Genomic DNA, 24,446 nt, shown 5'->3' with positions numbered 1-24,446 from the left:
ATTGTACATAAATATCAAAGAAAAAATAAATATATGGTAGAAATAATTTAAACACCGGTTGTATAACTGGTCTCATCTCTCGAGGCATTTGCCGTTGGATGGAGATTACGAAAATAGTGGAAAAGGCAGTTGAAAAAATTACCGTTTGTAGGGATATAAATGTTGATAGATGTCGCTTTTTAACATTGAATCAGTAAACTCGTGATGAGGCGAGAGCTAAAAAAAGAATTTTCTAAATCGCCAAATAGACGACCGAGTTCTGAGGTAACACACATTAAAAAATAATAAAGAACTGAGAACATCCTTTTTTATTTAAATAGGTAAAGCAAAAGAATTTCCAAATGTAATTAATAATGTGACATGTTCAAGGTAGGTAATATCTTCTCAATTTAACTGACGATTACGGTGTATCTACCGTAATTACCATGTACATAGAGTCACTGTGTGAAGCTTGGGTAATGCTCATCTTATGAGTGTAGCTTGGTTCAGGGAAAGGGGCATTTTTAGGGGGGCGACAAAATGCGTAAAATTAAACACTTTTTTTATCACATGTACCAATGGCTAGAGAGGGCGCGCGTAACACTTATACTTCACATTTTTTTTTTCACACGCGGTTCTTTGGGTCCACCCGGTGTAGTAAGAACCCAAGCTACGCCAGACTCACCCAGTCCGTATACTGCTTGGTTCTGGCGATGAAGTGGTCCATCCACCCGCCGAGTCCTTTGCAGGTGGCGGGCGCGAGGGCTCGCCACACGTTGGGTAGCTGCCCGTTGAACAGACTGTACGAGACGTTGTCCAGCACCGCGTCCATGCCGATCTCGCCCGCCAGAGCCTTGCGGAGGAGCGAGAGAGTGGTTTGCATACGGCTTACTAGACGATTGAATCTGTAATTTGTTTACAGTTTCTTTAACAGAAACCTATCATTCGAAATGATAATTATATATAGGTAATATGATTGATAATAATAATGAATTCCTGTTTTGTTTGTAATTTATTGAAATTGTAATTACAGTCACTTATAAGTAAATACTTACAATTGGGTATTTGACAAATTTTCGTAAAGTACTTTAAAATGTTCTAGAGTCACTAAAGATACGCTTGACAAATACATTTTGTGTTTCCCGCTGAAACGCTAAGTCACGTGACAAATAAAGGGCGTGACGTCATGATGTAATAGTCTTAATGTAAACAATACGTGAGATTCGTTTATTATTCAAGATTATAAAAGGCCAATACAATAAAATACCTTATAAGTAGCACACCTGATGGTATTATTAACTACATTTCTCCTGGTTATGGTGGCAGGATTAGCGATGTATGTTTGGTTGAAAATTGCAACTTTTTAGATCATTGGGAACCTGGTGCGATTATACTAGCTGATAGAGGATCCAAGCATATTGAGCAACTGTTATTACAAAAGGGATGTAGTTTAGTGAGACCGCCAAGTGTGTCAGTTAAGTCTAATTAAACCAAAGTTGAAGTTCCAAAAACTAAGGAGATAGCAAGTTTACTGATACACATTGAAAGAGTCATCCGACGTCTAAGGAAGTTCTCAATGTTTTTTATAATAAGTTTGTAATTTGTAACCATTGAACTTGTAAACAAATTCGGTTATTTACAATAAAAAATTATTATGAATGTTAAAACCGCATTCAGTTGTCAATACAAATTTAATTAAGTTTTTGGACGATTGCATTGTTATTGCATGTGCCTTAATTAATTTACAAGGCTCCTTAATTAAAAACATTTGATGAATAAAAACAAAATTTAGAATATAATGTTTTATTTTCCTATATTAAGTTATAAAAATAAGTTTTTACAATAGATTGTAAACATTATTCTTCCAAAACTTTACAACTTTAGATAAAATATCATTTACTTTGATCTCATCATACTCTATTGGTATTACATGGACTTTATTATTTTTTTCAAATTCCCAATCTGCCACACAAAATAAACCTTTTGTTAAATTACTCACATACATTTGCAAAAGAACTTAGACTGCAAACTTTTCTGTGATTGTGTTGTTACATATATAATATATAAAACTTTTTTGGCTTGTTGGACATTTAATTTCAATAACTGTGTCACCCTTTAAAATACCATCTGGCGATGCAGCTACCATTGGGAATTTTTGGCTAATAATAAAACCACATTCTGCAATCTTGTCATATTTTTTTTCCAACTCCTTTCTTACTACTTCTTCCAATGATTTTCCTCTTTTCATGGTTGGAGTATCTGATACTTTAGCTCTCATTATTAAGGCAACCAAGGATCCAACAGTTATTTTGCATTGTGAAACATCAAATGCTTTTGATGCTTTTATTCCTGAAAAGAAAATTCATTTTTTTTAAATGTTAAACTAGTGACTGCCTGGTGGCCACATATACATTTATATCCCCACTAGGATGCCCTGTAGAATGGATGCCCAACACATATGAATGTGAACACCAACATCAAAGACTATTAAAGCTACAAGGCTAATTTACATTTTGAGATTGCATCTCACATGGAAACATATAATTCCAATATATATTAATCTCAGACAGCATTTTCCAACCTTTCTTAGCTGTGGACCACTAAATGAGCAAAGATGATCACCACAGACCTCCTTTAATCACAATAAAATGCTTCTCTTAAGCACAACCTGAAACTTCATATAGCTTTAACATTGAAATCAGCCGATTCTAGATATGTCCACAGACCCCAAGTTGGGAATTTTGCTCTAGAACATTGATTTTAAATATCTTATTAGTTCAATCCTTACAGTATCAAATCACATTTAAAAAGGCAACATCACATTTAAAATGCAATCAAATACCTATAAATAAATAATACCTTAACTCATGCCATGCTTGAATTTTGTGTTGTGCTCGAGTCAGACTTTCCACAAAATTTATATTTTCTTGTGTAAAAACACCATTAATTTTGGCTAAAAACGTTTCACAGTCACTTCTTTTCTTATGCTTGATGCTCTAATAATTCATCGAGAACTGAAGAATGTCGGGCACTTTGTAATCAGCTTGATGTTTTAGGATTTGAGTTAGCATATGAATTAGCATCATCACCATACAACTGTCTTGATGATCTGTAAAAATAGAAATAAAGCATCACAGATAGCCACAATACGAGAAACTTTTCGTTGAAAAGATTTTACACAAATAACAGGTACCTAACCAGAGTAAGATTCTTCATAAGTTATGATTTTATTGGTAATGTAATAAATGTATTATTTGTATTTATAGTCTACAAAGTAAACATATACCTATCACATGCATGACACAAAGGTTATTTTATAGCAAAACAAAATAAGGCTAAGTACATAAATCAAACTGTAATCTATTGTGAATTGAACAAAATATCAGAAAAGGATAGTTTTGTACTTACAATGAAGTTTTCACGTTCCTCAATTCTGCAGAACAAAAGTCCGAGTTTGAGGCAAAGAAATTTGCAATCATAAAAGACACAATTTTTGGCAAATTTGCACTGTCCGCTTGAATAAAACCAATTTCCATGTTTGTTTTTCGGTGAAGTGCACTTTGGACACGAAATAATCAAATAAATATTAATGAAACCTGCGAAACGCGCCAACAACTTGTTCGGAATTACAAGACCAATAGACAAGACATTACATATAATACATCGTGACGTCACGTGCTCTAGTCTTGCTCGCTTGAGACGTTTCTTGTAAATGATGCACAGATTCAAAAACTCTTATTTTTATTTAGGAAAATAAAATATTAAATAATTTTTATTTGTAATTTAAGTCAAATATTCTTAATTAACACCTTAAATTATATAATGTTCAATACCAAATTTATTTATTTCTTTACTATGTCAAATACCCAATTACTAATTACATATAAACAAGGCAAATCGCTTTCGACGTTATTTCAAATCAGTTTATTATTAAACAAAAGAGCAGCGGGAGCCTAGGTGGGAGTGGGATGGACTGCCGAGACGAATGTCAGCAGAGTCAAAACATAACTTTGATTGTAAAGTTATATGTGTATTTTTTGGGAATTATCGCTTGCTTTAACGGTGAAGGAACACAATTTGAAAAAAACCCGCATATCTGAGAAGTTCTCCATAAGAATTTCGAAGGCATATAAAGTGTTGGTAAAGGAGGTGTTAAAACCCGCCATAGCGGCTCACTTAAGTGTATGTTCGGTCCCAGCAAGTCTACCAACTCGCACTAGGCCAACGTGGTGAACTAAGGCCTAAACCCTCTTAGTAGTAGAGGGTTGATATAATTATTATTGACTAGCTGACTCGACAGACATTGTCCCGTCTTAAATATGAAATTGTAGCGCGCGTTCTGTCAATGGCTGAAAGTTATTTCAAACAATTGACAGTTACATAAAATTAATATTTTCCTTAAGTTTTCTTAAATTTTCTAATTTTGCGCAATTTTTTGAATCTTTACCTTTCATAAGAACCTTCCTCTGACAATAACAAACACAACAACAATAAAAAAAAATGTGAAATCGGTCCAGCCATTCACGCGTGATGGCGTGACCAAGGGAAATAAGGATTCATTTTTATATATTATATAGATAACTAGCGACCCGCCCCGGCTTCACACGGGTGCAATATTTCTCCACTATTTAATGGATGTTATTATACATATAAATCTTCCTCTTGAATCACTCTATCTATTAAAAAAAACCGCATCAAAATCCGTTGCGTAGTTTTAAAGATTTAAGCATACAAAGGGACATAGGGACAGAGAAAGCGACTTTGTTTTATACTATGTAGTGATGATTGCGTCGTGACCTCTCTAGTTCCTGCAGCAGCACGACGAGCGAGGGCGTGATGTTCATCTCGAACTGTTTGCGCACGCGCCAGATCTCGTAGAGCGGCGGCAGCTTGGCGAGCACATCCACCGCGATCGTGTCGATGAAGTCCTCGCGGCTCAGCGCGCCGCCGCCCTCGCCTGGCGGGACGGGTAGCGTCAAACGGGCTCGAGAAATGCAACGGACAGCCACAGCAAACATGACGGTTGTGTTTAAAAAAAATTAAACGTGTACCTCATGATTTAGTGCTCATTATATTTACACTATAAAGATTGTTTTAGTCTCTAAAATTATTTTTATAAAAATTAAATTAATCAATAAATAAAAGATGGGTTTCTTAAGCTCGTTTTTATTTATAAATCGGGATATTTTCTTATTTCATAAAAAATATAACTTACCATTTATTTTCACTAGCGGCAACAAAGTATAAAAGTACATAAAAATATACCGAAATGAGTACAATAGACATCAAATAATTTTATTATTAGTATAACTATAGTTAGTACTATACTTACATTCCAATTTATGTACTGGCAGCATAAAAAAGTAAAATAATTATGAAATTAAATTATGTACTATCACGAAATCATCCCTATCACGAATTTACGCGTTATCGTCTCGTTAACGTAATGGTTTCGTTAAAATATATTTTTGGACGAAATTTGAACACTAACCTATGTTTTTTTTTTTTAACAAAAATAACACAGCATGATTCGAATAATAAATCGTTTAAACACGGTAACGGTAAAATTAAAATGTATATTGAATTTGACTTCTGACATAATATATTATTGTAAAACAACTACCGAGACTTACTTAAACCTTAACTTACTGGATACGAATATTAAACTATGTAAATTTCTTCTAGCTACAGACATGAAGCTATTAAACAAACTTTTCCGATTTTTTTTATTCGAATCACGTGGATACGTTATCAACCCGCAGTAGTTAAGCTATAAAAGTGAACTAAAGCCTAAACTATCTTCTAATACGAATGGAAACATCAGTATATATTATTATACATAATACGATGTATGTTACAGTACGTACTTGTCTGCGGCTGTAGTTCTATAAGGTGTCCCCACATCATGCGCACCGCCTGGCTGAAGTAGCCGATCTCAGCATTCGGATGCAGCCCGAACACCTCCGGCGTGTTCGCGAGCGGCAGCGTGTCGATGAAGTCTGTACGAGGTAGTCGCGAAAGGTGTAATTTTCCGAAAGGGAACCCCACACAACACATGATCACTAATAAGTTTCATAAATGCGGTCTACAAATCGTTCTAATGATAATTACATTTTACATAAATTACGAAAAGGAAGCTAGTAGGAATCGAGTTATATGGCCCGTTCGCCACTGGTATGAGGCATTATTTTTTAATTGGAGTTTAAGAAATGCCAGCATATCATTCGTCTTTGAGAATCAGAACACGAAACGGCACGAGCCAGAATACCTTAGGATGTGGCAAGAGATACGAGAGTTCGTGTCGCTTTACTGCGATAGGTCGAGAGACTAACACGTGACCTACACTCCGACAGGCTCTTGTGGACGAGAAATTGTCACTGGAGGCCGTAGACAAGATGTTTTTCTACAATCCTTAACGTCGAATGTATGGCAATGACATCTTAGGGACAGATGATTCGATGGGATATATCATTTCCATAAATTTTTTCCTGTTTCTATCAGCGTTAACGATTGCAGAAAGGTATCTTGGGTACGGCCTCTGATATAAGATCCTATATTTTGTATACTGAGAATGATGCAAGAGAATTCTTATGTAACTATTGTGCTAGTAATTTAAATTCTATATTATGCCTTGATTCCCAAAATGACGTAAGATCTTTGTAATGAAAGTGTCTGACCGATGTACTCGTCCCTCTCGCCCTCCGGTGGTATGACATAGTCGAAGGTGCTGTCCCTGTAGAAATGGAAGGGCTGGAACTTGTCGAAGAGGAACTCGCCCATGTACTCCTCCATGTACGTACGGACCACGCGGCGGTCGAAGTCGTCGATGACGCGCCCGCCGTACATCACCTGACACGAATGGAAAGTTTGGTGCAAAAAGATCCAATAGGTAGTTTTAGCTACAAATTGGGTGATATTAGTTTTGACTCTAAAGACTCAGACCGGTCCAGTATAATGCAGCTAAGAATGATCATCGTCAAGATGATTGATGACGTTGAGTACTTTCCGTGCATCGCTATTAAGACAACAAAGACCAACCACTCTGTCAAGATTCAGAAGAACACTTTCATAAGTCAATGAAAGTCAATTGCCTCCTATTGGTTGACACATTTTTTTCATAAGTAGGGAGCATTAAATAATGACCTATGATAGTAGGTTCAATTCTACCAAGGTTTTTAAACTTTCGATACGGAAGAAATTTTGATGCTAACAAACCTTGGAAATAACCTTGAAAGAAGAAGATCAAGAAAAACCAAGTCCCTTGAAGATCGATATCAATTAATGTTAATTATCCTGACCTCTCCAAACAAATACTTCAGCGTGGCCCAGGGTATGGGTCCGTTGGCGGCGGCACATCGCTCCAGGTAGCACTGCAGGATCTGCATGCACACCATGAAGTCGCTCTCGCTGAAATCGTACGCTATGTTCCATCCGATCTTGTCGTATTTGCGTCGCTCCTGCGGAAAAAATATGGGGGACCTATTATTCTGATAATATAATAATAATGTTTCTAACGTAATAAACAAGTTTGCCTGGTCTTATTACCCAAACATTTGAATTATACGAATTTTAGTTTCTGCTTTTGAAAATTACGATTTTCTAGTATTTTGTTTCTAATCAATCGATGCTACTTTTTGAGAGGTTCCTCGTAAGAAATTGTGTAGGTAGTCCCCAGGACAACAGGTAATTGATCGTTCCTATTACCTGCACCACGGCGTGGAAAAATGCTAGCACGTAAACCAGCTTCTTAAACTGCGGATGTGGACACTCCTCGAGCGCATGTGCACGCATCTTGAAGTATGTGTTGCGCAGGTTCAGTTTCAAACCATTGGGCGGCTCCGTGACCACTGGTGAGACAATTTTCATCAATCTAAATTATAGCCCAACTTGTGGGAAACAAGGCACAAATTATAACTGAACCATTTTCCTTGGATTTAAAGTTAAGAATGTTTTGAACTGATTCTAATTTTAAATACAGACATTTTTGGTATGTACCTATCCATTAACAGATGTAGTAAGTGATCAACATCGCTTAAAAAAACTTTACATTATACAACTAGGTATTCAAAACTACTCAAAAGATTTACTTAATAATGATAGAAGAGTAATAAAGTAGAGGAAAAGATGAAAAAAAATGACATTATTCACCTTTCAGCGATCGCTGTAGTATTCCAATAGGGAATGTGGGCGTGGGGTCAGTAGTCAGCCAGAGCCTGTACTCCGGGTGCGGCTTCGTCATCAGCTCGAGCTGCTTCTCCAGCTCGCGCAGGAACGACACCAGCAGGTGACAGTTCTGCAGTATCAACCACTGGCCGTGCGAGATCGCGCCTTCTAGTAGTGCAAGTGCCGCCTGACAAATAAAATTAACCTTATGAACTAAACCACTGCTGGAAAAGAGCTTCCTCTAGTATTTAAAGGGTTTAGCTCTTTGCTAGCATGCTTGCCTAATGCAGTTTGAGAGACATCATATACATTTGAAAATTTTGTTGAGAATTCTGAGGCATGTCGTTTTCCTCAAAATGTTTTTCTTTGAGTAGGCATACTCGTCACATTTTCTTTCACCGGCAAAGCGACTTATATTCTATAATGTTTGACACCAACACGCACATCCGTAATTAGACCGACTTTGAACCGACTCCAGCCTCGACTTATGCAGTACCTACTCCAAAATATTTAACGTAAAGTTTTTTGAAGTAAACCCGTGGAAAGTCTCACCCCCTCCTGTCCCTGTCCAAGCGACAGATACTTGAACTTCCCTCCGCCAAAGCCGCAGCGGTCCGCCAGCTTCATGAGGTCCGCCGTGGGATCCGAGCCGGGACTCAGGATGAACACCACCGGCGTGAACGGGGTCGTCTGTTCCACTATCATGTCGAGACTGGGGATAAATTATGACGTATTTAGATATGTTTTTGTTTGGAAGGAAAAGTGAGAGTTGAAACGACAAGGTAATTTATACACCACAGTTTATTTATTCTTTGTTTAAATAATGCATCTTTATTATGTTGGTATGATTCCAGTCTAAATGTTTAGAGCTATATAGACACGAACGTCGATATTAACTATTTGTTCAAAATCTGAACTAAAAAGACAATCAAAACGTCACTGTTAAAATCTATTTTTTCACTTGAACAACAAATAATTTTACTTATTTGACTAATATATTTATTCAAATCCAGGTTTACACTTAGACTAGAGTTCTTATATCATGAGCGTCACTCCGTATACAACCACAAGCTGTCAATATTGACCATGCTAAAGTCAGTATGAATGGATTGCAGTTCAATTCAGTTGAACACTGTGAATGTTCGGAACGCCAAATCTAGTACGTAGTACATATATATGTACATAAGACATTAGGAACTTAGAAGTGGTTAGAAACAAGCGCTGCTTCCTCAATGTTCGTCTGCATGAGGGGCTTCTTTTTCCGCACTTAGCTCATAGATAGGTCGGACCGCAGAGCGTGGTTCGTCTGCATAATGCCTATGATGTGAATATGCATGGGTGATGTCTCACCTGATGACCGGCGGCGTGATGTACTCCTCGCCCATGGTGACGGTGATGTAGTCGGTGAGGGCGCGGTAGATGCGGTCGACGCGGAAGCAGCGCAGCAACATCAGCAGCTCGAACGGCCGCAGCCTCTCGCGGTAATCGTCAGGGATCTCCGCCGACTCCGGCGCGTCGCTGTCGAACCACTGAACACAATATTTATTTCATGAGACTTTATTGTTCAGAACATATACTCACGCCTATATTCTTGAAGGGTTAAGAAGCGCAATCAGTGGATCCACCTGCCACGTATCGTGTTAATCTCTATAACTTATATCGTATGTAGAATATTCATCAGCAGGTTGTAATGACGATGTTGTAAACACAAGGATGAGGTCAGAAGAAACTTCATGAAATAGGTATCTAAGCGATGACAGTTGTTATATTTGACAGGCTATTTCATGCCACAATATCAAGCACTGAACATCATAAGTATTTTTTAAAATATGTTTTGGATAGGTCACGAGACTTAGAGCCTAATTCACAAATTCTGAATAAATGCTACTCGTCACATTAATCTACAAGCAGACCAAAAAAAAGGCCACACTCTAACCTATGCTCCCAAAGAACCATATCTCTATATTACTTGTATTTAAATGTTATCGCAGGCTGACGAGGATATTGCAAAGCTGTACAGAGCTCCCAAAGTTTTAATTCTGGGTGGTAGTTGCTGGGTACTTAGTGCGTTTAGCATTCATTCAACGTCGTAATTATCAATCTCGTCATTAAGTATTTAACAACATAAATGGTACTTAACTTACTTCTTGCCAATCCGATATTTTTCTAATAATGTGATCAGGTAATTCTGCGAAGGGGGTAAAGTCGGCACTCAGCTTCATTATATCTTGCCATCCCTGGATAATAAAACAATCCGAATATAAGCATTTATAATACGTGCATCACATTGCGCCAGATGGTAAAAATGATTGGTGGACAGAATATGAATTGAATAGAAATAATTGTCTCTCGGTAGTTTTACATGCACTTTTTACTTTCCAATCTACCATGCGCTCAAGATTGCCAAGCCAGAGTAAACGGTAAGCTTGAATCTCGCATATATCTGAGTCGACCAACTGGCCACCGGCCGGTGGGACGACCCAGATACTGCTGGAACGATGTTGCAAAGTGACTTGCACCAACTCTTAAGCTAGTAACTGGCGAGATCTGGCGCAGGATAGGGACAGCTAGAGGACTCTCGTTTCGTAAGTATTACATGGCCTGTCTTCTAGAAAGGTTAATCAGATCAATCCTGGGTTCCTTTTCCAGATATTTCCTACCATTCCTCTACTCTTCTGGTTATAGTATGGCCTATATATCACCGTTCTTTCATTCTGTTTTGGTTGAACATTGAAAGTGGAGTACCTGCGTAGGTATCCATGCTGCAGGACAGGCCCGTGCCGACTTCTCCAGCGACACGTTGCCTTTGATGAAGAAGTCCAGCTCCGGCTGGCTCACGTTACCCTCGCTTTGCTCCAGTTTTATGTCCATTTGGAACGAGAACAACAGCTTGTGGCGTTCGAATATACCTTCAAAACCAATTATGTAAATTCAAGTGAGATATACCGATGCAATCAAGTAAGGTAAAATCTAAATAATTGCACGAGAAACAGTACAAACTTTAGAAACTAAGTAGCCGAGGTTAATGGTGCCATCTTTGAGTCTTGGCCAAGACAGGCATAAAATTTAAAAAAATATGTATTTCTTAGCTTAGAACCACTAAATCATAATACATATTTATTAGTACTAATCAATTAGGCTATTTTTTAACAAAAGTATACTTTGTTTTATACGGCAAAGTGACTCCACTGCTGGTAAGTCAAGTGAGGTAAGAGTATTGATTGATGAGATGTTTAACCTTCGCCAGTCGACACAATTATGCCGGGCTGTTGGAACTCGATATACGCAGGGTGAGCCCGGAACGCGACACACTTATATGGGTCACTATGGCAGGTTTATACTTTGCGTGAAACCACCACAAAAGTTCACTTTAAGTAAAGGACGTTACCTGTGCATCCTTACTATAAGCAAAGTATGATGATGATTACGTTACCTGTGCATCCGTAATCATAAACGTTCTTGGTGAGCATGTCGATGATATTTTTGAGCCGTTTGATCAAGATGACGTTCGGCATCGCTTTGCGTAAAGAAAATGAGAATACCTGAAACATCAATCGAGTTATTTATAACTTCTTATTTGTACCCACGGAGGTAGGCAGAGATCCAAATGTTAAGATACAGCACAATCGTAAAGTGTAGATTTACCATCGCATCGAGTATAAATAATTATTTTCTTATTTTTCAAGGTTTCAAATGTTAATACAAGATTCAATATAAAAATCTACTTTTGAGAGCAAGTAATTTCAATTAAAAATTCACATTTTTATAACAGTTTATGTCTGAAAAGTTGCCATCTAGCGGAATAATTGCGTATCTTTTCCACGTCTACTAAGCTGCGTACGTATCGTTAATTTTTCTGAAATACCTCTTCTTTTTGCCGATGAATGGCGCTTTAATACAGTATATGGTAAAGTCGATAAGAGAAAGAATTGGGTATCTCCTCGCCAGTTAACATTATTGTGCCGGTCTCTGAAATTAACACATTTTTGTGTTTGACATATAACCTTATTATTTATTACATAATAAGGTTATTCTTCCATGACACGCGTAAAGTCATGAAGCTGTCATGTTAGCCGGCTAACATTCCAAGCATTCCGATGGCAAATGGGTTAAATTTAAACTAACATCGAGGTAGGACGACAGCGAGTATTGATACATGGTGTTGACGCCGGCCATGTCCGACAGTACGAAGAAGAGTATGGAGCCGCGCTTGGCGACTGGTCGGTACCCGTCGCGAAGCTTCTCTATGTCCTTCGTTGTAGCCTCGGCCAGGGCTAGTTTCTCCATCACCTGGGCAAGTGCATTTGTTAAAACATTATGTTATGTTCACTGGGGTGAGAGAGTATCGGGTATAATATAATTTTGGAGTGGATCAGATAGCAAACATAGATGGTAAAAATCTTATAGTGGCTGTTAGGGAAGCTAGTTCCAGTTTCAGCTGTGCTATAATAATTAACTCAACTACAACATGATTATATAATGCTTGAAAATATCAAGAGAAGCGGGTTTTCTCGTTAGACGACATAATATTTGGATTATACTGCACTAAACAACACTTTCAATGAAACAAAATAATAAACTAGTTCCTCTCCTCTATCCTTTTGTTCCTAGTTCAATACTATAATTTTAGAATATATAACGCTTACTTCAGCAGCTTTGGATTTGGTATTCTCAAGTGTGTTGACCAGCTCCACATTGTCCAACATGTTGCCGGTGGACGTCGCCAGTTCTCTGAGTAAAGAGTCTTCGAGTCCTGACAGCAGACTCTTGTTCGCGCTAGTCTCAATGATGAGACTCTCGCGTTGCTCCTCCAGGTCTGATCGTTCGGCGCGCACTACTACGCTTAATAACTGATCTTCTAGACCCTAGGGAAATATAGTAGCATTAAAAAAGGGCTTTGTTTTACCACAATTGACAAAACCAGAATAATCTCTAGAATTTCTGATTGTTAAAGTGTAGATGAAATACCTATTTACGAGTATTTTAGGTATTTTAAAAACTCCAACTAAGTTACTAGCTATTTTATAAGGAGTATATACAGAATCATAAAAAAGCGGCGATAGCCTAGCTGGGTGTGGAACGGACTGCCGAGACGAATGTTAAAATCCAAAGGGTACACACACACCTCTGACTTTTGTAAAATTATGTGTGTATTCTTTATGAATTATCGCTTGCTTTAACGGTGAAGGGAAACATCGTGAGGAAACCTGCATACCTGAGAAATTCTCTATAGGAAATTTTAAGTTGTGTGAAGTCTACCAATCCGCACTAAGCCAGCGTGGTGGACTAAGACCTAACCAGTAGTAGAGGAGGCTCGTGCCTAGCAGTAGGACAGTATATAATATAGAGCTGATATTATATAAAATAATTATTAGAAATATAGTTTGTAATAAAATTTCAAACATTTTGTAACTCTTGTAAATGGTAACAAGTTTGTTTTTCATAATTTTGAGTAATTTCAGCACTGGCGTCTGACAAACGTTGCTCATAATCATATACCTGTTAGAAATTAACACGCCGATAATTAATAATGTGGTTAACTAGTTATTATGAAGTAATTAACTCGATACGGACCTCGATCAATAATTGCGATTGCAGCGAAAGTAATCTTTATTCATAACTGGATATGTAGATATATTATACACAGTATTAAATAATGCTCGTAGCATCGCCAGTGGCAAAAACCTTGCTCGGGATAAAAATCCCACTCTGCTTTTTCAGAGTAAAAAGTAACCTTTCACCTTCTCTTTTCTAGTATTCACAGGACACATTGGATGGATTATCTCAGTGGTGTAGTTGTATTAATGTACGACTGCAATACAGATGCGTCGGGTTCAATCCCCGGGTCAGGCAAAGTGGTATTAAGTTTTTCTACTGAGTATCACCAGTTGCGCCTCAGCCACCCCTTCAGGGATAAAAGGCGTGAGTGTGTATGTGTGTGTGCGTGTGTCTGTGTTATTGGACTAACAGAATACACATGACTGCTAAGACTCACAGACCCTGATCTCTATATATGAATATCTAGAGACTTCTCATTTATAACATAAACTTTCGATTTTATATTAGTTAAGATACTTCACCTGCACAGTAACAGTGTAGTTGATGACAACAGCTTTCGCATAGGCAGCTGGATTGAACTGCGGGTTGGCGAGCTTGGTGGTGAGGTACATGCGGAAGTGAGGGTCGTAGTCCACCTCCGAGCTGCCCAGCATCACGAACGTGCGACCGCCTTCCACTGCAGGTGACCGGGCAATGGTCATCAATGTTAATCATACGGGGTACTTTGTAAAAGTTTTAGAGGTCTAAGGACTTCTAATATCCCTACGGTATTAGTATCATATATGTATGCACAAAAAATAAAGTGGAGTTTGTTCTTTTCACGAAATAAAATAGAAAAGTGGATAGATATTTGTATTAAGTTATTTTTAGACTTGGTTATAATTGAGTCATAGACTGTTTTTGGCTGATTTACGGCCGTTATCGATAAGCGATCCCAATCGCTTTTTTTGATCCATCGCGAAAATGAACAGATATAAATGACAGAATATTTTTACACGTTTACAAATGACTCATTTTGATTGATTTATTCTCAAGATCTGATCAAAGATTGGAAACGTTTATTGAAACCGACCGGTAGAAAGTTATTTCAAGACAAAGATATTGATATTGCAGCACGCTGGCCTGCGATCCAACACTGATACCATCACTAGTCAAAGGAGGTTATATACACCATGTACACGTAATATACACATGTTGGTTTTACTAAAGCAATTACAGCGCACTCGCTTTGCGTTCGGCCTGTTGCTGCCAATATTAGTTATATTAGTTTGCTGCTTTACGTATTCCAATTAACTGTTGCAATGTCTCTTCATTGTAATAAACTGGAGACAATGTAAACATACATACTAAGGGTAGCAATATGTCTGGACACGACATTAGTGGAATGCACATAAAGTCATATTGTATTGGATTTATGGTGGACATATTATAGTTGATTTAGTACCTACATAACATTCGACTTCTTTGCTTTTATTTTTATAAGAGAAAGACAGCATAAAAGCATCCTTACTTGATGGTATGTGACCATTACTTCGTAGGTTCTTTCATAAGCAATAACAGAAAAACTGGTGCGTTTCCATAGTTTGATTGAATGTGAATTGACAGAGAACTAGTGGCATAGTTAGATAAATAAAAGCACAGAAGCATAAATAAAAATATACAAGTATCCCTCCCCCCCTCTCTCCCGGCCCAGCATGTGAAAAATGTTTAACCGATGGGAGTACTCAAGTGGGAGCAAAAATAAAGAAGTGACGAGTCAGGGTCCAAGTGGCCCTCTGGCCTCGTGAGCCCCGGTGCACTGCACCAAGCCCTACGGTAGCTACGGTCCTAAAGGTAACAGTCCGGTTTAGGGCTTCTGATACTTAATACAACAAATTATGAGAAAGGAATTAACAAAACTTTCACTTCTAACGTATCTATCATTTATGAAAGATTGGAGGGCACAATGTTAATAAAGCAACCTTCAGAGCGGCCATTTTCGGTTGAAATAAACAGACAATCCCGATAACTATCTCCAGATCGAAACTGAAGATAAACTATTGAAAATAAGTAGTAAATGATGCGATCAAACTTTATCCTGATTGGCCGACGATAGAGCCGGAGATATCGATCAAGCAACAGTTTCAGCCATACGAGATCTGTGTTAATTGTACTTACCTTTAATATTTTTCTCCAATACGTTATCAACTACTGGGTCTATGTACTCGTTCACATCTTGGAAAAGTACCGGCATGCCGTACTTGATTGCCATCTCCAGCTGTCTCAAGAATTGTGGGTCGTTGAATGACAGCACCTATCAAGCAATCAATATTATACAACACTTGTTACTATATTATTATCAGTTGCGTAGGGTCCATATAACCGATTCCTGTTGGTTTCCCTTTATGTAGAATGTAATTATGATTAGAATGATTTGCCGATCGCATTCTTGCATATTAGTATCCAAATGTTGTGTCGAGTTTCCTTTCGGAAAATTTAAATTTTCGCCACAGACCATTATAATAAAAAAAAAATATTGTTTTAAATAGTACTGCATAGAAGTTAGAAACTTGTGATTTATAAAATTCGTTACCTTCAGATTATTCTTGGTTTCTTTCTTCTTTATCCAAGACAGTGCCTGTGTCTGTGGGTCTATACAGAGAGGGAATCGAGACGCCCTCGTGGTCAATATACCGTTCTGCACGGACAGTTCGTCTGGTGGCAGACCTTCGGAATTCCAACTGAAAACCATGACGATAAAGATATCTTGTGTATTAAAGGTAAACGAAGCATTTTATCCGTTGATACGTTGATCAAAATTTGTCATCAAATACATAGTCTTAGTTGCCGCTTACCTTAAATAATACTTACAATAAGAAACTTAATTATCTCCCTAAAGTTTCACTAAATAGGCTTTCATATATATTTCTAAATTATGGTAGGAGCCTAGCTAATTTTAAGGAATTTATGAACAATAAATAATGTTATATAGATTCTCAGTCTAACTTACCCACTAATCTCAACTTCATTAGTCAAATTCTTTTCAATAGTAAATGGCAGCGTTAGAGGGATTCCTCTCTCCTTCACATCACCCAACCAGTCCTCATATATCATCGTCTGACGGAAAGAAAACGAAAACGGCCCCGCATAGCTCAAAAACGATGCTGCCAGTAAACAGTTTCCGATCAATCTAGACTGTTCTACATACAAAGCAGCTAGGTCTTCAGTCCATCTCTTCTGCTCGCTTGACAGTCCTGACATGAGTTTATCCGCGGCAACCAAGCGTCGCATCATCAGATCGGTTTCCTCTTGCAACTCCTGCCTTCTCATCATGGCCGTCTCATATCTATTGTTCAGGCCATCTAGAGTCTTCTGTAGGCGATCGATTTCACGGTTCAAAGAGGCCAAATAGTTGACGGCTTCAGTGTATTCCTTCTCTAGGGCCTCCACTTTGTCCTTCTTTGGCTTTACCTCTTTATATACAGCGCAGTATCCGAGGACCGCGATGACGAATTTCAGAAGACCATAACTAAATGATCGCGGAAGTAAAAATGTTACTAAGTATTGTCAAAATGATAAAACCATATTGCGAGCAAGAAAGATAATATCATAATTCAGGATGGTATTAAAAGTACTATGACATAAATAAATAATATTATTGACGAAGCAAATTAGGTATTTCAATCTTTAATTTCGAGAGGAAAATGCGAACAACAAAATAATATACGAAATAAGCAACAACATGTGCGCACGTAATAAGGGTTTATTTAAATAGCGGTAAAAGGAGTTAAGTCAGATTCAGGCATTTACCTAATTAGCAACATATTACCTATAAACGCAGGTACGCTGGGATTATGTTAAATACCCAGGTCTCGGAATTTGCTCAGAAGTTTGCTGTAATTTACGTAATTTTGGATGATATTAGTTGTTGTGACAAAATTACAAGAATCATCATGTTCCTTTGTTTTTTAGCTATGGATATGAATAATTATTGTACTACGTCACAAAAAGTTCAATAACATAATGTCAGTTATAATTTAGGATGTCGTTATTATTAGAGAAAATAAATATTCTATCCCATTCGTTCAAGCACTCGAAATAAAATATTATGTTATAAAATATATAACAATTTAGAAAAGTTATTCTATTTGATTAATGAAACAATGTTTGCACAATCCATACCCGGCCTTACTAATCTGCTGCATGGTGTCGAGCTTCTTGCTCTTCTTCATGTGCGCCTTCACCGCCTTCACCTGGTTCTGTGTGATGAGGTCGCAGTTCATCTCCTGCAGGTTCCGCAAGAAGTTTGGATCCGCCATCATTCCCTTCGCGCCCTTCCAGCTCACATCCTTGATGCCTCGGATGATCACGACGCATTCGCACACAGTCTAAACCAAAGGCTTCCATGAGTCTTTATCACGTCATGAAGGCATTATGGACGTGTATTTTTGTCAGTGAACTCCTAACCTGTACGGCCTCTGGTGGTGTCGCAAACGATCGGATTTCAGTGATGTCGTTCTTGTCCAGGTCCGCCAGCGCGAGTCTGGCAGCCTCCAGCGCCGGTAGAGCGGCCGACAACGCCTCCTCAGCCTCCGACTTCTCCTCGGCGATCACTACGCTCTGCTCAGTGATCTCGGCCGACTTGACGGCGGCTACTTGCTGCTTTGCTACAGCTGCTTCCGTGGCTGAAGGTTGTGATGAATTTAATTTTAATGTGTTTGAAGTAAACAATGAGAATTTTAATTACAATAAACTAAGTGAAAATTTATTAGAAAACAAATATTATTATAGGTACCTGTGTTTGGTTTAGTAACAAAATTAAATAAAAATTTGTTACGATTTGTAGTGTAAGTATTTCTTTTGTGAATTTGTGTCGTTGAAATTCCATAATTACGCAGGATTTTATATACGTATTTAATATAACATATTTTATTGAAAAATTAAATGACAAAGTTCGCAACAGAATGTTCTATTTAAAGAAAGCCAGGCATACAGTCAGTACACTAGTGCCTTTTTATACTGACCTGTTGAGATCTCTTTGAGCAAAACCTCGCATTCTTTTGTTTGCTCCGCAACAATCACTTTTTGCACGGCCAGTTTTGCGTTCAAATCTTCTAACTGTACGTTTGCTTCTGCAATCTTTGCTAGACCACCTTTTAGGCGTTCACACTAAAAGATAACATTTAATTTCTAAATATTTTCAATTAAATAGACAATACGCATGTAAGTGCAGGGTATTAGCCAATGACCATTGATCACAAACAACACAAATAAAAGCATTGCTAACTTTATAAGAAAGGATTTTTTTGATGATAGTTTGGCTGTTTTACTTCTTATTTTTGTTCTTCTGTTTTACTTCTTTTCTCAGTTACCACAGAAACGGAACAGAAAAACGTTTCTTTCTTCTCACCATTTAGCGAGGGTGTGGCGCATTCACAATGCAGGTCAAAACTGACAAAGGTTCTACCACTTTGTAAAAAAATTTCTCTGATTACTATAGCCTGACCAGAAAAATAAAATACCTACTTTAGGGGACTTAGGGGACTTTAGGAGCCACTTTTCTTTTTCGTTTGAAAGTTAATGTTATTAGTACAATATATTAGTTCCGTATTTTACCACAATCTACACCTGTGTTATAACAAACACTCTCACAAACCTGTGCAACTATAAACGCATCTTTCTCGTTGAGTAGCGACAGATAGTTGGTGAGGAAGTCCATGTAGTGTTTAGGAGTGACGTAGTTGTTCCTGCGGAGCCTCAGCAGGAACTCCACCGAGTACCTCGCGACGGACATATGCACGTGTACCACATGCTCCACTATTATCGGCCTGAACTCTTCTGGAATCTTCTCTACCTACAAATAATCCATTTAAATTGTAGGTACTTCATAGTTTACTAAACATTTTCTAGATTTTTCTATAAGTCTGTTTCCAATACCGTCACTATGTTATAATATGTAAAGTGGAAAAAAGGTAGATTCGAAATTCCTGCGATACTGCAAAATAAATTAAAAAAACATGCCTTTTCAACAGTGTAAGTGAAGATATTTAAAAAAATAATGAAATAAGTAACGAAGCAGGCTTCTATTTTACTACTAAGGATATTGTATTGTCGCTTAGCCATGTTTTTACAAAAAGATTTATAACCTGTTTAGAAAAGCAAAAAGTCCCTAACGAAAGTTTCGAATTTCCTCAAACAATTTGTGAAATTGGCAGCTCATTTTGGAGTTTTGAAATATGTGATTACAATTCTTTAGTTAAACGTTTGAATGTTTTCACGAAACTATAATTCATTTAACTTCTAAAAGGAATGATTGGGTTCGAAGGGTAATAAATGAAGAGAAGACTCCGCTTCATTCACGTTTAATAGAAATAATGGTTTTTGAATATTTATAGTAATTTATATGACCAAATATCGTTTAACCAAAGTATCTTAGACTAAATTGTATGTTAAAGTTAATAATTTTCATTTGCAATTATTCTTCTTGTAGCGAAATTCATTCAGACATTCAATCATACAATTTGATCATAACAATTAGATTAAGCTTAACTACCCGAAACGATGTATCGATAAATTGTAAGTAATCAACATTTTTATAGAATATATTTTCTATAATAAAATTACATTATTGTAATGTTCATGAACAAATATACGAAAACAATGTTTTGTTTTAATTAGGCACCGACACCAAAATTAGCAACCAGTAGGCTACATAAAATATTTTTTTGGTTTTCAATGGAGTTTGAAGGCGGTGAATTTTTTTCTAATTTTGTTTATCCTAATATTATCCTCAAAGATCCTACGAAAAACAATATAAAAACACAAAATCCACATACATCAGCTAAGAACACGTTGGCAACGGCGAGCAGGGCTTGTTTCGGCCACGGGAACTGCCAGTCGATCGTCGTGTTGTTCACCAGGCCGGGGAAACTGCGACATCTGCACCGACATACTTGAGCTATCTACAGTGTTCGGAACTTTACTATTTTCAATAAACGATCGTTTTTTTCGATTGAAATGGACCAATGAGAACAAAGTATTTTTGACATGCACAAATGACTTTTTTTGATTGGTTTATTCCCGGGATCGGATCGTAGATTAAGTTTGGGATCGTTCATTGAAAAAGGCCGATGATTCATTTAAATATTGTACTAATATTAAGTATTATAATTATACTTTTTATTTTCTGAATATTATGTGTTTTTTAATATTCCAATTTACTATATAATAATGTACTAGCTAATTTATAATGTATTGTTTATAGATATCACGAATGCACAAAGCCGAGGGTATTTGCACGTTCTTATCGCTACATAGTATTGTAGTTCTATGCACTAATAATTCTGGACTCACAGAAAGAGAACAATGTATTCAGAATCACAAAGGTATTTACTATTATTAATAAGTTTTAAAAGAGACTATTGTATGACAATGCCCGGAGCTCTTTACCTAACATTTTATGCTGAATTATAGTATCATGTATAGTATAGCGACTGAATGCCATTGTTAATTATAACGATTAAAAAGTTGCAATTTGCAGCCTCATCGGCTTCAATGATACCTTCCAGGCAACCTATTTTGTTTAAATATGATACAAGTTTTTTTTTATCAATCTATATAAAATAAATAAATTAAAATCAATGTTTGTATGTTTGTGCTCGATGCGTTCCGAAACCTTTGATCAGATTGAGTAAGAGGAGTAACAATGGATTATTGACATTAAAAATAAAATCAAATATGAAACTTTAAATCTATTTTTTCCAACATAAATGAAAATTAACATAGGAACCTGTAAAAGCGAGCCAGCGAAATATTGAGAAAAGCAGAGGACCGAGCAACGTGGCACGCTCTAGGAGAGACTTATGTTCAGCAGCGGACAGTTATAGGCTGATGAAGGAATGAATGAAATATTATCAGTATTAAACTGGCTTTAAATAATATTACCGGTCACAGTTCATCATTCCTTTTTGAAAACAAACTATTCAAGAAGGCACTCTACATAACAATGTTGTATTATAGTAGGCCACTCAACCGCAAAACACGAACAAAACGAAATTAAGTCAATACAATTATGTTTATGTATATAAATATAAAAAATTAGCCTCAGTAAAGATGAAAGGAGGTAAATGAGTGGAGCATGAAACCGACAAACAAATAGGGCAACACAAAGTGCGTCCCTAATGACTGACGAGTTACCATGTTTTCATTTTAAAATGTCGCCATGGTTGTATAATTCATGCTGAAAATTAGCGTATTTGTTGTTTATTTTTATTATTTATAGTTTTAAGTCGCAGCTCCGCACGCGTGATGAAGTTTTTCTGAGTAAAGGCTTGCTTTATATTCTTCCGGGATAAAAAGCCTTATAGCCCACACGAGCAATGTTGCTTCCTATTAGTTAAATATTTAAAAACGATTGATAAGTGAGTTTTTAAATTCGTACGTACGGTTGATTTCTATTACATTTGAGAAGTTGTCAGAGATGAGGGAGTAATATACGTGGAATATTTTATATTATATCACACAATTAATTAATATAACGAATAAAAGCTGAACGAACTATAGATACAGTAATTGTCGAACTATAGACATAATAGATGGGCCCCCACTTACTCTATCAGATATAAAGGTATAAGTTTATGCTAGTCTAGTATTTTAGAAAAATTAGCACACAGTGGTTAAACCTTGGATATCCAGTCCAAAGCCCATATCCGCTACAACTAGACCAAAACATATACGCTGAAATATGTACGGTCAGCCACAAAACCAGTCGAACAATTTCAAATCGACATTAAATTTTTTCTCCGTCTTACCAACAGATTTAGGTATTCTTCACTAAAATAAACTTCACAGAGTTTATTATATTTAAGATGCAGAAAAATGAATATTCGTTTAAATTAATTTCCCTGCAATATAAAATATTTCATTTAATTTCGAGGATAAAGTGAAAATCCGTTAAAAGTTTTGAATTTGTTGATCTATATTTGTCGCTGACTGTACGTATAAGTATGTATCCATCACCTGTTCCTCAGTATGTCTCCGCTGGGCGACATGGAGAGGACAACGTGCAGGTTGTCAGCACATCTGTTACAGAAGAAGTTCCACACGCCGTCTCTGTAAAATGTCTCGTTTGTACCGACAGCTGTCGAATTACAGTTTGCGCATAATTTGAATATTTGGTGTGAAATAATTTATTGAATTTAATATATATTATATTTTTATTGCTTTGAATGACGAGACAAGCTTGCCGTTTGCGTGATGTTAAGTCAAATATAATGAGAAATTTGTTTCAGAAGACTTGTGGGTGACGTCATAGATATCAAGACACCTTGCTACAATCGTTAAGGCTGATAGAAAACAAAAAATGTATAGAAATTACATCTAGGCAATACTCATCGATCGGATATATCGTTCCGATCGATTAACGATTAACGATTGTAAAAAGGAGTCTTGGCTACGACCCTTGGTGAAAATTGCTAAACTTCAAATTGGATACCAGTGGCATTAATGTAAGAGTATTAATTGCCAGATGCCAGTTCCTGGCACCTAGAGAATATAAAAGTCAATCTCACTTAGCCACTCCATAGCCGGCTTCGTTGCTGTCATTGCGCACGGCGTTGATGATGCCGTCTTTCTCATCATCGCCGAACAGCGCCGGGATCATGCCGATCATCAGGATGTTGTTTATGAACTCCAGGAAACCTTCCTCTACGATCTGTTAATAAGTAGTTGATAGAAGTGCATTTATTATCAAGGCGTGTTTAACTACCTTTTCATTGTCGTCTTATTTATATAAATGTTAAATGGCTTTAAAGAACATTAAACAAAGTTAAGATTAAATTATGTAAGAATTAAAAATGTATCAAGGATATAATTAGGGAATGGATTTATATATTATATACAAATAACCAATAATGTAATTTTTTTTTTACTTGTCCTTCAAAAATACTTAAGGCACGATTCTTAGTTCAATTGGAGCAGTAGAATTCTGGACTTCACTTGAATGCAAATGCAGTAGAATGAATGATTGAAGAACTAAATCACCTGTGCAGCGGTGAACAAGAACACAGTTCTCTTGTTGTCGACGCCGAGCTGCATGTACATGCGCTTCATGTCGTCTTTGAACGTGTTCTCGTTGTAGTTGCGCGTCACTGTGATCTCGAACATGTCACAACCTGACAAGTTTTATTATAATTCTTTTACGGGATTTGTTTTGTGACATCGCATAGACCATGCATTTAATGATATAAAGTGACCTTTCCTAATCTTAATCTTATTTAATGTCGTCTCCTTGGTCTGTGATGTAGGACAAATCAACAAACAAACTATCTCGATTAAGTCAGAATGACGAACAAGACAACAGTGGATATCCCAGAGAAGAGCTCCATCCTTTATTTTGAAATTAGATTTTGTTTACAGATAGCGCATACCATCAAGTGTTCTACCCTTACTACTATACTATTGAGCTAGTTATGAGGATCAGAGTTAAAAGACCTGTATATAAAAAGAGAGTAAGATACTTGCCAGCAGCGAAGGCAGCGAGCCGGCAGATGGACTTCTTGCCGGAGCCGCCGACGCCGATGATCATGGCGTTGCCGCGGTCGGTGCGCAGGATGCGGTGCGCGCGCGTGAGGTGCTCGAGGCAGTCCTCGAACAACACTATCGACATCTTCGCGTTGCGCTCGTTGTACTCGTCCAGGATCTACGTTGCGTTCACTACTGCTACTCACTTACGTTCCTCAATTATTTACATGGACATTACTAAAATA

General features: G+C 37.1%; 1 protein-coding gene across 1 annotated transcript in view; it reads right to left on the bottom strand.

The window, feature by feature from the left end:
• LOC115447584 (dynein heavy chain 10, axonemal) overlaps nt 1-24,446 on the bottom strand; it is a 90,290-nt gene that overhangs the window by 4,691 nt on the left and 61,153 nt on the right. The window contains exons 63-89 of the mRNA XM_037439138.1: nt 24,202-24,379; nt 23,722-23,852; nt 23,250-23,392; nt 22,699-22,791; nt 20,517-20,619; nt 19,337-19,534; nt 18,705-18,849; nt 18,148-18,365; nt 17,863-18,068; nt 16,691-17,209; nt 16,274-16,421; nt 15,859-15,994; nt 14,223-14,377; nt 12,789-13,007; nt 12,268-12,432; nt 11,576-11,684; nt 10,888-11,051; nt 10,287-10,379; nt 9,493-9,671; nt 8,695-8,854; nt 8,128-8,329; nt 7,684-7,826; nt 7,278-7,436; nt 6,657-6,828; nt 5,847-5,978; nt 4,777-4,936; nt 665-884 (exon numbers count right to left, since the gene is read on the bottom strand). Coding sequence (XP_037295035.1) covers nt 665-884; nt 4,777-4,936; nt 5,847-5,978; nt 6,657-6,828; nt 7,278-7,436; nt 7,684-7,826; nt 8,128-8,329; nt 8,695-8,854; nt 9,493-9,671; nt 10,287-10,379; nt 10,888-11,051; nt 11,576-11,684; nt 12,268-12,432; nt 12,789-13,007; nt 14,223-14,377; nt 15,859-15,994; nt 16,274-16,421; nt 16,691-17,209; nt 17,863-18,068; nt 18,148-18,365; nt 18,705-18,849; nt 19,337-19,534; nt 20,517-20,619; nt 22,699-22,791; nt 23,250-23,392; nt 23,722-23,852; nt 24,202-24,379 — 4,650 coding nt within the window. The remainder of the gene's footprint in view (nt 1-664; nt 885-4,776; nt 4,937-5,846; nt 5,979-6,656; nt 6,829-7,277; nt 7,437-7,683; nt 7,827-8,127; nt 8,330-8,694; nt 8,855-9,492; nt 9,672-10,286; nt 10,380-10,887; nt 11,052-11,575; nt 11,685-12,267; nt 12,433-12,788; nt 13,008-14,222; nt 14,378-15,858; nt 15,995-16,273; nt 16,422-16,690; nt 17,210-17,862; nt 18,069-18,147; nt 18,366-18,704; nt 18,850-19,336; nt 19,535-20,516; nt 20,620-22,698; nt 22,792-23,249; nt 23,393-23,721; nt 23,853-24,201; nt 24,380-24,446) is intronic.

This window comes from Manduca sexta, chromosome 16, assembly GCF_014839805.1.
Source record: "Manduca sexta isolate Smith_Timp_Sample1 chromosome 16, JHU_Msex_v1.0, whole genome shotgun sequence".
In the NCBI taxonomy this organism is placed as follows: Eukaryota; Metazoa; Arthropoda; class Insecta; order Lepidoptera; family Sphingidae; genus Manduca; species Manduca sexta.
This window is presented reverse-complemented; position numbering and strand designations above follow the sequence as displayed.